At 34.5% G+C, this 13,865-nt stretch overlaps 1 protein-coding gene across 2 annotated transcripts in view; it reads right to left on the bottom strand.

Annotated features, from left to right (window-relative positions):
• The window catches only part of GULP1 (GULP PTB domain containing engulfment adaptor 1), an 82,732-nt gene that overhangs the window by 12,670 nt on the left and 56,197 nt on the right, over positions 1-13,865 (bottom strand). For both annotated transcript variants that reach the window (XM_054562587.1, XM_054562588.1), the window contains exons 5-6: positions 10,993-11,109; positions 10,265-10,357 (exon numbers count right to left, since the gene is read on the bottom strand). In XM_054562587.1, the coding sequence (XP_054418562.1) occupies positions 10,265-10,357; positions 10,993-11,109 (210 nt within the window). The remainder of the gene's footprint in view (positions 1-10,264; positions 10,358-10,992; positions 11,110-13,865) is intronic.

Below are 13,865 nucleotides of genomic sequence, written 5' to 3'. Positions count from 1 at the left end.
GAAATGCAAATTAAAGCCACGATGAGATACCACCTCATACCAGTCAGAATGGCTATCATCAACAATCCAACAAAGTGCTGGTAAGGATGTGGAGAAAGGGGGACCCTTTTGCATTTTGCACTGTTGGCAGGAATGCAGACTGGTATAGCCACTGTAGAAAGCAGTATGGAGAGACCTCAAAAAATTAAAAATGGAACTGTTTTTTGACCTAGTGATCCCACTTCTGGGAACATATCCTAGGGAACTCAAAATGCTAATTCAAAAGAACATAAGCATCTCTATGTTCATTGCAGTGTTATTTACAATCATCAAGATTTGGAAGCAGCCCAAGTGTCCATCAGTAGATGAGCAGATAAAAGAACTATGGGACATTTACACAATGGAATACTGCTCAGTCTTAAAAGAAAAGAAAATTTTACCCTTTGCAACAGCACAAATAGACCCAGAGAACATTATGCTAAGTGAGATAAGCCAGTCAGAGGACAAATACCATATGATTTCACTCATATGTGGAATCTCATGAACAAACTGAACTAACAAACAAAACAGAAGCAGACTCACAGATAGAAAGCAAGCTGATAGCTATTGGGGGTTGGGGGGAGGTTTGGGGGTAGAGGCATTGAGAAAAAAGGAAAAAGGATTCATGGACATGGACAAGTGTATTGATTACACGGGTGAGGGGGGTATAAGAGGGATAAATGGTAATGGAAAAATACAATAATGAAAAAAATAAACAAGTCAAAATGAAAGGACTTATTAGGGTTTTACGTACTTACTATGATAGCATAAACAAAAAACCAGAAAGAAGGTGCTGGTTCCATCAATATCCAATTTTTCCCCAGGGAATGGCACTGGGCAAAGGTCAGAAGTATTGGTGCAGAAATCGGGTATTGTCTCTCCACTCAGGGAGTCCAGAACAAAAATTTCTGCTGTTTTTTTGTAAGGGGTGGGGGCAAGCAGGCCAGGGGGTCGGAAGGGGAAAGGGCAAGGAGTAGAAAAGTACCACAAAAATCATACTAGAGAAAAGTGTCCTTAAGGCCTCCAGATAGGGTGGTCTCAGCAGAGGCACCTAAGGGGAGACTTTGGCTAGAGCCTCCAAAAAAGGAGGCCACTGCAAGGAGGTGCCTGGGCTGGGCCTGCCTCTATATCGAAGAGCATGGCTGCCCTGGGGGTGGAAGGGTTTCAGTCCTCCTCTACACTTTGTGCTAAATCTGGTGTGGGGGCAGGGGGCAGCTTCCCTTCCCTCCCCCGACAAAGCTTGCCAGGTGCAGCCTTTGTAATTGCTTGTGATAAGGCCTGAAAAAAATTACACATAGGATTTGGCCTGGAGCCAGATTCCTCAACTACAAATCACACTAGAGATGTTTTTCAACACTAACAGGACTTTGAGGCAGCCAACACGAATCTGGCTTTTGATAAACCTTATTGTGTGAGGTTGTAACAAAATTTATAATTAGAAAGATCAGTAAGTTTGAAGGAAATCTTTAAGGTGGGAACGACCTCTTCACACATTTCTAGAAGCATATAGAGAAAGAAGACAGTGTAAAGTTGAGATTCAAGTTGAGGGAAAGTTTAAGTTGGGAAGCAAATCTCTGATAGTCTGACTTACATAACCTATCACTCTATTAATATGCATAAACAGTTATATACCCATTGTTTTCCCTATTGATCTCCATGGTGATCTACCTATTAATCTACAGATATGTATACATGCTCGTATGTATCTATATAATTTTAGGTCTATTTTATAGTCTACATAATTTAATGTATAATTTTGATTGGTGGCCACTTTTTAATTATAGGTGACAACTGTAAGCTCCTTGTCAACAAAATATTGTTTTTCTAAAATGCTCTGTATAACATATTGGAGTACTATATATACAATGAATATTTATTGTTTAACTTATACTAGAGCAATTTTTTAACTTAAACTATAAATTGATAAGGATGTCTGCACTGAGCAAAACATAGTAAGATATTAAGAAGATGTCTTTGGTATGGCTTCTATATCATAAATGACAGCATTCTATGTTGTTTTATGACTTGTATTGGCCAAAATACCTTTACCAGGTACCTCTCAAAAAACTGAAGACCAATATAACCTAACTTAGAAGTGCTCTAGTACTTTATCATAGCACTAATATTATGCATCTAATGCCCCTGATAAAATACACTTACACAAATGAAGAATCTATATGATATGATAATAACCAAGTATTTAAATACCCCAATTAAGAGGTATTTTTATTTTCAAAATGGTAAAGCAGGAATATCTATCAATAGATTTTAATATCTAAAGTTTAGGACTCTAACATTGTCTAACTATCACAGATTTCCTCTGAGTCATCAGTAAAATAGATGTGGTCAACAGGCATTTTTTTCTTTGGGCCACACAGGTCTCTTTTAATATTAACTCAGTTGCTTGCATGTAAACATTTAGAGACTGCACATTAAAATCCAGAGGTTTTCTTGTGAAGTTAGACAATTTGGAAAGCAGGTTCACAAACTTCCATAAAAATAATTGATTTGCATTAAGTATCTGCTGTGCCTTTCAAGTGAAGTGTATGCTCCCCAAATAAACACTATTAACACATGCTTATTCCATACATTTATGTCCTAGCATGGGCTCTGCTGACATCTGAGTTTGTGATTCCTAACTTAGAAGCGATTAGAGTTAAGGAATTAGATGTCATATCTAATTCCTTAAAAGAATGAAATCTAAGCCAAGTAATATGTATAAAGACATATTTCAGTAGTTTTGATCCTGTACCTAACTATTAGGCCTATTAAATGAGAATAAGAACATTTCAGTATAGCACCTAAATGGCACACAAGGCAATTTTGGCCCAAATGTTTTGGCCCTAGATAGGTGCCTCTAACTTTAAGGAGTCAGGAATTAGTCATTTTTTGAGCTTCCATTTGAGCAGTCAAGGATATTATATTTTTCTAAGAAATTAGTTTAGATGAAGCAGTCTGCTATTTTTATTTTGGAATTTCTGTCAATATTTTGACAGTTGGCTAGAAACCAAAATTTTTGCACTTTCCACAGAAGTTCATGGCACTACTGATTAATCCCTTATGCCATAATTCCAAGTGTTTTGGTATTTAGGAAGATGCACGGGATCTGAATTATTGTACTTTTGGAATGAGGAATTCTATGCTCAAACATTACTGTTAATTGTGCAGAAATTTTATTAAGCCATTAGTAATATGAGCCAGTATTGAGATTTGTTCCTGTAGCTTTGCAGCTCTTTCTTTCAGTAGGTAGTGGCTTAGTATATTTAGGCAATGGTGACTATTTCAACTTTGAGCTCTGACTAAATAATATGTTTTAAGGTTTGAATTCTATTAGTAAGTATTGTATACATTTAAACAAAAATACTGAATTAAGTATTTCTGTGGTAGTATCTATAGAAATATTAGAATAATACCAAAATTATTTTTATCCTGCTATTTTGGTGATATAAACCTTCAGAGACCCTTTTAAAAATGTAAAACAACTTCAAGTTTAAAATATGATTTATCAAAATTATTAAAATAGTAGAGGTACAAAATTCTTATAATGAAATTTAAAAAGTAGTTATATTTATATTTTAATATAGATGTCCAAATTAAAATTTCTACTTAAAAAACTGGTAGATAATAAATAACACTAAAGGTGGGAAATATAACTGTAATATAAAAAGGTTCTAGTAATACTTTCTATATTGCCATGCTGGTTCATACTTTTAAATTCCACTATATGGCACATTGTCAACATCATGTGGGGGAATGGGTGAAGAGGTGAGGGGGTTAAGAAAATACAAATAGGCAGCTACAGAATAGCCATGGGGATGTAAAGTACAGTATAGGAAATCGAGTAGCCAAAGAACTTATGGGCATGACCCATGGGCATGAACAATGGTGGGGGGACTGCCTGAGGGAGTGGAAGGTGCTGGGTGGGGTGGGGGGCAAAGGGGAAAAATCGGGACTGCTGTAATGGCATAATCAATAAAATATAATTAAAGAATAAAATAAGCCTTAAAAGTAACAAATTCTAGAATTTAGAATTTATAGCACCAGGGATGCATTTTTTTTCATATTTATAGATCCACAGTTTGTTTATAATGGTTTCTTAATTATAAAACCTATTCTCTTAAATGTTCTTACAGAATTTTGTAAATTGAATGGGTATAATCATCTCCATATCTCAAAGAGGAAAACTGAAACAAGGAGAAATTAAGTGACTTAATCAGGTACTCATGGTCAGAACTGGAATGGAAGATATTTTTCTCCAATTAGACAGGGTTTACTTCTTTAGAATCATCTTTTGTGCAAGTAACAATTATGAAAGTGAAACTGTGGACTGGTGATCATTTTTTGTGGGCACCAAATGTTCTTGAATCAATGTTCATGTTTAAAATTTATGCCTTTGTTTAGAGATTCACATTTGGCTAGTTGTGTAATTAAGAGTTTTCACAATCTGCTTTTGCCCATCTTTAACTTCAATAGTAGTTGAGAAAATACTAAAGAAAGATAAATAGGCAGGTCTGTTTACCCACAATGAAATACACATTTAAGTTATAATTGTCCTATCAAGTCTAATCAGTGGCCACACAGTTGATTATATAAAGGCAGAATTTTATCCAGTAACACTTGGTTTAATTGAAGGGGAGACATTTTACTCAGCAGTAGAGAGTCCAGTCTTTCTTAGGACTACAATTTTGTTCATTTAACTTTCTGGCAATAGTTTGATTTGGTTAAAAGCTTCTATAGCCAGAAATATAAAATGCAAGCACCCAGATACAATAATAAGGAGGAACAATTTGATTTAACTTGCTATGCCCGCATCTTATAATGGAACAATCCTGTGGAGGCGTTCATGAGGCTAGGAGGACAGAATAAACCCTTCCTCTGATATAAATACAGGCAACACTGCCATGTGAATGTAATAAATGGAAATCAGATTGTTGCTAGATAATTAGTACCAAATGGTGGAAAACCCAACCTCTAATCTATTGCCAAACCACTAGAACACAGCAAAAGGCAAACAGCACAGTCAAGTAACGGAAATTTCTCGGTGTATCTAAATGACTATATAAATAAGGACCCAATTTCTAAAAACCAATAAAAAGATTTCCACAATTTCAGTGTGATACAGAGATATGTAACATGGATACTATCAAAGGCTATTTCATTTGGAAGAAAAGGAACCCATGGTCGAACCTCTGGAGCGGTATTTAAGACACATGTAAGCATGCTGTTTGTTAAGTAAGAGTAAAAAAACAGCATGTCAGTTCATACATGAGAAAATTAAAAAATAGAATGGTCTTCATTCATCATGCTCTAAGGAATTGGTTTTAAGTAAAAATGATTTGTGATACATATTAAATGTATACATTTTTAGTTAGAAATGTCTTTGGATTTTAATACTGAGGGAAAAAAAGTCATCTTTTCTTTTAGCTAGGACTAAAATACTCCTTAAACTCACATGGAGCAAGTTTATACTATGTGTATTAACTAAAACAACAAACAGTGCTTTATATGATGCTTAGAAAAAGAGCAAACTTTTTTCATTCAAGTACGGTACCATGACGCCAGACCTCCTTCTTGAATCCCAGATTTGTATATTCAACATCTATTACACATATCTGTCCAGAAGGCAGAATTAACATGAGCAAAAGTGAAACATTGATTTTTTAACATTCACCTCCCCTAAGTTATGTCTATTTCAGAAAACAGCACGACTACTCACATGCTCAGGATAAAACCTTAAGGGCCAACCCTGATCATTCTTCTATGTTACAGCCTCTAGCCAACCATCAGTAAATCCTGCAAACTCTACTTCCAAAATGTATCAAGAATCGTGCTGTGCTCATCATCGCAGCTAACAGAATTCCAGACCAATGTCCTCTTCCCCCTCTCCTACTTTATTGCTATAGTGTCCTAGCCAGTTTTGGGGATCTCTCTTTGGCTTCTTTATAGCCCATGGTGCATGCAGCAGCCAGGTGATCCCCTAATTCTGTATAAAAACTTTGAGTGATTGCTCACTCACTGCAATTAAACAAACAACAAAACAAAACGTTTATCCACAGGGCCCTGGAAAATCTAGACTCTGACTCTCTCTTCAATGTCATTCCAACTATTAGCTCTTCCAGGCTAAAGGTCTTGTTACTGTTTCAGCCCTTTGCATTGGTTTTTTATCATTTGTTTCTCAATCCAAATGCCACTGGCTTAGAAAGGGCTTCCATGACCAATTCACACTGACATATATAACTGACACACTGACAGTCACATAGATAGATGACTGACAGCAACCGTTCCTTAGGGCGTCTCTGAGGAGAGTGGAGAAATGCATTCTACTCAACAGGCCTCACATTTTAATATATGATTTAATATATAATAAAACAACCAGTATCTATAAGATAGAAATTTTTCGTTAGAAGAAATTTTTCTTATTCCTTTAAACCATTGTTCTATGTTACAGAAATTCAACTTTAATGTTGAACCTCTTGCTAGGAAAAAATGGCTTGTGATTTATTAGTTATCTGATAAAATTTTACAAAAATGTTTCTTTTAATTTTTCTCGTGCTTTCCATAACTGACTTTATCTGATATTTCATCACACACTCTAAGAACAACATCCATACCAGTAATTTATATTATATTAACTTCTTACATTACTTTTAACATATGCCCAAACCCCCCAAAATTCCATTCCTACTTTGTTCTCTTTTTCCCCCTCTTCCCAAAGACATTATTTTAAAGCTAACATTAAAAATAAATCTTTATTTTTACTAGCAACTGCTTGATGTGGACTATATTGTACTTGACTAGCAATCCAGATACTTCATAAAATTATTGTTTATGTGTTTATTTTTATGAACCAAATTATAATGTTTAAATCACTTTTAGAAAATCATTTTTGAATTGGAGTGTTTTACATGGCAAAAAAATTACTTATGTGCGACTTTGGAAAATCTGGCTCCCATTGGATTGAGGGCTAGTCATTGGCGAAGGGTCACCTGTCTGAAGGGTTCATCTTAGCATAACACACTGAAAGCTCATGGAGAATCTGATGCCAAATTAACTGTAAATACCAAACACATCTATAGTTTAATGTAAATGTGTGATGGGATTCATAGTTCACTTCAATGCTTCTTCAATTAATGTATTAATCACTGCCTCTAATCTTTTAAACAAACTGCTGAGGACTCTAGAAATTTTGAAGCATTCTACTCCTCAGTCCTCTGAGAGCAAAACAAGCAAGCAAACAAACAAAACCTCCAGAGTCTCATTTCCAAAGTTATAAGCCCAATAGGCATTTACTATGCATTAATTTTGCAAGACCTGCTAGCATTCTGAGATGCTTGATGTCTTGTTTGTGTGTCCTGTAAAACTAATGCTCAAATTTCCTAAGAATAGATGTAAAACATTTCTAACTCAACAGAAATTTGCTCTATTGCAGACCCATTGCAAGCTTCTTAACAATGGGGTACCTATATTTAAATTTATATTTTAATTATTTATAATTTTTATTGTTTTTGAAATTAAATTTTAATAGTTTGAATCATTAACAAATCTTCAGAAAAATGGATTTTTATAATCATGTCAACAACAGTTCATACTTATTAAATAATTTTAGGTAATTTATTTTATTTTAAATAACAGAAAATTGGGAGCTCATTATAACAGATGTGAAATAAATATAGATGCATTTATTTACATTAATACATTTCACAGCTACATAACTAAAATTGAAAATGAAAGGCAAAAATATTTGATAAAACTGTCTTCACAAAATTTTAAAAACCTGTTAATATCTACCTATAACAATATTTTCAAAATGATTTAAGTTAATCACATATCTTTTAAAAATTCAAAAATGTTGAGTTCATTTTCTTTTAAGAATCAAATGCATTCCATTTTTATCTTAAAGAAGATGTACATCTTCCAGTGTATCAGCAATTTCAACAATCATGTAATAAGACTTTGGAGCCTGAGAAGTTATGAGACAAGTATCTTTTTAAGAGTTAAAATAAAGAAAAAATACAGAAAAATATATTATAGTGACAAAAGAGTATAAGTAGACTATAAATTTGTAACTCAATTTAATTGCACAATGATCAATGATGCAATAAATTTTCTACATGTGTTTTAAGTGGAAAAGAATGTTTTAGAGAAAATAATTTCTTTTTTAATTCAATCTTTTAGTTACAGCCTTGGAAGCATTCTGTTGAGACATGCTTAGTACCAAGATATACATGATGCCTCTAAAAATTATTAAACAAATTCAGGAGAGTTAATCCATTTTAATAACTATTTGAATAATTGTGTTTTTTTAATAATACTGACCCTACAAATGAGAATTGCTGAATACATGAATATACTCACAGACAGTCTGTGTTTATTTACATACCAACATTCACGCTCATGGCTTGTAATGGCCATTCAGTCAGTGTCATCTTTTCATTCCTCCTGCCTCTTGCCATTTATGAAGCAGACTTGGTAGCCATGTGAGATAACCAAGACAGATGCATAACCCTACACCTGACCCACCTTCTTTTCAGTTGCCCTAGTGCTTGTCCAGGGCAGTGTCTGCTTTCAGGAAACAAAAGAGGGGAGTGAGTTTTTAATCCACATGTCCCAAATCCCTCTGCTCCTCCCAAATTCACTAGCCCTTAACATGATATCCTTAGTTCTCCTTTGAGGGACAGAATCTATAATGACCAAGCTTTGCATCTGTATCCGAATGGCAAAGGATCTTATCTTACTCATTTGTAAACACAAAGACTGCAGTAAAGCTAGTTTTCATATCCAATAATTCCAAGAACAACTATGTTATGAAGACTACTTGAAAAACTTCCCCTTCATTTATCCTTATACTCCTAATTTGTTTCACAAGATGATTTATAATATGACTTTCAACAAGACCCAAAAGGGTGTTGCATCATCTGGGAACCAATGGTTGAAGAAGTCTGAGCTGATGCTTTCTGCTCCCTTAAAATGGGGAAAGCAAAAAGAAAAAAAAAAAAAAAAGGGAATTGTGATGAGAAATAAATAGTCATCATAGTGAAGAGAAAAATATAGGAAAGAAAGTTATAATATGCTAGAGCCTGAAGAGGAGGCTCCAACACCTCACTGTGCATAACAAAGGTACATGGGAATATAAGCCATTCCTGTCCTCTCTCACCAGGGCCATATGGGCCCCACAGTCACAAGCCATATGCCACGCAATGGAAACACCAACTGCTGCAGTATGGGAGATGGGAAAGTATGAGTGTAATGGAAAGAAAATTTTTTACCTATTTCCAGGGTACACCAACTTTGAAACCCTAAATATAACTTCTCAAAGAAGCATTCTTCAGGGCGATGAACTGGTGAGATATTCTAGTAGTGGATGGCAAAATATACACATATGCTAAAAAAGTTCATTGAGTTAGCCTAACAATTAATCCAAAATGAACTTACAAATAAAAATTTGCAACAAAAATTCTTTTCAAAAGTTTGCAAATGCCATAATTGTGTTTCACCTCATAGTATCATTCTATAAATTATATATTAAATATGTTTAAAATACAAAATAAAATATATACTTTAATGGAGAATATCATTAGTACAGATGATTCAATAAATATCCTAAATATATTTTGCCTAAAAAAATATTGTTTTAAATTCCATCTCCCTCCAAAAATTTCCCCTAGCCAAAATCACAAAATAATGGTATCATACATGGTATTGGGAAAGGGATTTAAAATTAATGAGAAACCAAAAATAAACAATTTAACTTTAAACATTTGAGTGTTGTCTGCAGACACTACTGTTCATTTTAGTATCTGAAGTATAATTGTGTCACTCCCTGTGGGAACCCTTGCTATGTAATATAAGAAACCAAATTTGGTCTTGTTGACAGTCCAGTTTCTAGAGTGAAGTTCAGTACTCCAAGGGTAGATGGACTTAGGTCGCTAAGGCTGACCTCAGTAAATAGTAATCAATAGGAAGAAAACAAACATGCCACAAAAAAAAAAAAAAAAAAAAAAGAATTTTGGGCTGAATTATTCTAGAAAAAAAGAAGTCAAAAGAACAGCATGGAAAAACAACTCTGATTTGAGCTACCTAGGCAATTTTAACCTTGTTTAGTGCTTTTTATTTCTACCCATATGTAGTTTTAAATTAGTGATCGCAGAGTATTACTGGAAATATTATAGAGCTGAAGATCCAGAGATATTTTATCTCTAAGAAATCTGATTTCCAAGGAAAACATGCACATATCCCATATACTTACAGGAGATGTTGATACCTGGGTTATTCTTAACTGGTTTTCCAAATCTTGTACTTTGTTTTTAAGTTCCATATTTTCTGTTTCTAAGTCTTGAATCTAAAAAAGCAAATGGTTATTGAATAATCTTCAGAAATTTGTTCTTGGAAAATATTGGCTGTTATAATGACTGCATTAATGAAAGGGATTTCTTATTTACAACTTTAATGTATTATTTGTGAAAGTCTGGGAAACGGAGAATTCTTAGTCGCTGGAAATTTATAAAATACTTTTACTTGTGTGCAAAATTCATGTTCCTAGTGCCTCATCTCTGTGTTTCTTGTTGCACTGTGCAATCTGTACCCATAATCTTGGAGTATAACCACAAGACAGTGAAACTTGCTCATGATGATTTTGAAGAGAATAGAGAAAGGGTGTAATTTAATTACAAAGGAATCTGATCTGCATGGGAAACCACTTACCCAGCATCTGCTGCTTCTGCTGCTCTGATCCCCATGAGAAGCATCAGGAAGTGAAGCAAAGTCACATGAGAACACTAAGTTCTTGTGGGAATTCAATATAAAATGGTTAAAAACTGTGCAGGGGATCAGTAATGAAAAGTTATAGGAACACAGTGAAAGCAGTTCCAATCAGTGTGGGGGAAATTGAATGGCAGGCCTTCTAAATTGTTTGATGATATGCAAGTTTCCCTGTCCTTACATCATATGAATATGAAACAAGTTTAGTTTACTCACTCTTTTCTGTAACCCTGCAATCTGTTTTCTTGTTTCAACATCTTTTCCTCCAGATTCTAGAAATTTCCTGTATGCCAGGTTAAATGCTTGGCCGATTGTTAAAGTTATTTCTTCAGCCTTTGTAAAAATAAAACAAAGAAGATTTGCATTTTAACAATGTGTCAGACTGTTTGAATCAAGAAAACCATTTACATGAGGTAGTTCAAAAGGACAGTAGTTGGGGGTAGAGTTGTGGTAAATGAGCAAAGTCATCCCTGCTATCATAATATTCAATGCCTACTTATACAGAGCATTAAAAAAAAAAAAAAAAAAAGCTTGGGCAATTAAATGAATAACTGTTGAAATTGGAAGCAGGGGTTCTATCCCACTTCGCATCTCTTACATCCTAGTTTGTTTTCCTCTCTTCCTCAAATGCTTAGTGCCTGTTAAATGAAAGCACAGTGCCAACTGTGGTTTCTCTCATTGCTTTGCTAATTATTTCCTCTTCCTAGTGAGGAGGGTCTGTTAAACCTGGCAGGTAACTTGAATGAGGTTGTCTGGGTGGTGCTGCAGAAAACTTGAGGCAGGCCTTCTCCACAAGGAGCAAATGCTACTCAGTTCCAGTTAACTGTTCACTGTGGAAATGAGTAATTCCAACCCAGAGTTGTCAGATTTTAAATATGTAAAGATGAGGTCAGAAATCTGAATCTTTACATGAAAGCTCCCAATTTTAAATGATAGTAAGTAGTATTTTTGTAAACAGTGCCGACTGAACAAAATATATCTATCATCGGAATTTGGGCCTATAAATGATTTACAAACTCTAGTCTATCAACTAGAAACTGCCACAAATTTCCTAAGTTCACCACGCCCCGTTCCTTCTCCATGCACATCTTAACTGACATCACATCTTGCAGAATGTAAACATTAAGTACTTATTTACTTTATTAACATATAGAAATTTGGTAAAGACATTAAATGAATGCATGACAAATATGTCATATTCAATTCTAAGACCTCCAGTTAACATAAAAACCATTAATAAGATTAAATCTTAAAAGTTCCATGTTTCCACTAATCTACTACAAATACTTGCTAAAACTTGCTGCTATGCTATGAGCAATCTAAATTGAAAATATGCTTTCTTAATAGAGCTTCAATTATTTAATTAAGCCATTGTCATTTTAGTAGTTTATAATTGTTTAAGGAAGTCTTTTGCCATAAAAAATATTTATAGTGTTTAACTCAGTTAACTAAAAAATGTAAAATATACACCTAAATTATATATGAAGTTATATATAAATTATATATGAAATTGTGTAAAACAATAGTGAGAGATAAATAACAATTGGGTTAATACTTTAGAATAAAAGTATCAATAAGCTACTCTCTTACTGCAAGTACCTATATAATTCATATATGAATTCATCTCATGCAAGAGTAGGAAAAAGAAAGGTCTTTTTAATTTAAGTTTCCATTATACTACCCTAGTTTTACAGCTGACTAAGCTAACAGGATTCATTTTCACCCCGATCATGTGATATTATATAAAGGGCAAGAATATTTTTAAATTCAAAAATACTTTATTTTCAAAAATTATTACAAGGCAAACATGAAATATAACAAGAATATATAATAAATAGTTTACAAATAAACAAAGCTCATAGAAAGACTGAAAACAATGAATGGCTTCTTCTGGTAATATTGTACGATTCTTCTAACACATGGATCCTTCTTTGCAATTAGTTAAGAAGAGAGAAATTTTAAACTGTGCCTTATTTTACATTTCATTTCACATAATTAAAAAAAAAACATGCAGGTAGAGTGAGAGTTTCATCTGCTTATTAGGCTACTATTTAAATTTTATCAAGTTCAATATCTAGTGATTAAAATATATGCATTAAAGAAATTATAGGGAGATCCAAGATGGTGATGGGTAAGTGGGAGCTACAATAACTTCCTCCCAGGACCAATCTGGAATTACAGCTAAACTATAGAGAAATTATCTGGAATAACCAACTGAATATGAGCTAGAGAGAAGCCTTATAATCAAGGACAGGCAGAACAAACCACTTCACAACGTGACTGGTAGGGAGTATGGAGATGCTAGAGGGCAGGCTGGGCTCCCACAGCAGAGCTGGAGAGGAACCCCGATGACATCCATCTGTGAAAAGCAGCAGGGTTTCTGTTTGCCAGGGAGAAACCACTACAGATGCAGAGAACCTCTTAAAGAGCCAAAACACAAAATTCCATTTGCAGCCACCTACCCTGGGCTCCAGCAGAGGAAGGGCAGAGTGGACTAGAGATGCTTGAAGAAAGTCAGGGGCTGGTAGCTCAGGGGAGAGAACTGAAGGAACAGCCACCAAGATACATGTGCTAAGTCATTCCCCATAATGCAGAATCCATCTCTCTCAGGCAGAGCACTCCTTTCGGAATGGCATCAGCCTGAGTGGAAGCAACAGCCCCTCCCACAAGAATTACTCTGCCCCACCCTGTGGTGCTTAAACCTGGTGGCTGATTAAGCTTGATTAGATTAGCAATTGATCCCTTTAGCAGCTAAGGTAGAAAATGCAAAGAAGCAGCCAAAATGAGAAGACAAAGAAACAGACCCCAAATGAAAGAATGAGAGAATTCTACAGAAGAACTAGATGAAAGGAGGCCAGCAATTTATCAAATAGGGAATTTAGAGTAATGATTATAAGGATACTCAATAGCATGAAAAAAGACATAGAAACCATAAAAAAGGACCAGTCAGAAATAAAGAATGCAACATCTGAAATAAATAATACACTATAAGGAATAAACAGTAGGTTAGATGAAGCAGAGGATGGAACCAATGTTTTGGAAGATAAGATGGAAAAAAACTCCCAGGCAGAGCAGCAAAAAGAAAAAAG

Source organism: Pteronotus mesoamericanus, unplaced genomic scaffold (assembly GCF_021234165.1).
Source record: "Pteronotus mesoamericanus isolate MK-2021 breed Mesoamerican mustached bat unplaced genomic scaffold, CSHL_Meso_final scaffold_651, whole genome shotgun sequence".
Taxonomy (NCBI): domain Eukaryota; kingdom Metazoa; phylum Chordata; class Mammalia; order Chiroptera; family Mormoopidae; genus Pteronotus; species Pteronotus mesoamericanus.
Note: the sequence above shows the minus strand (reverse complement) of the source record. Positions and strands in the feature narration are given on the sequence as shown.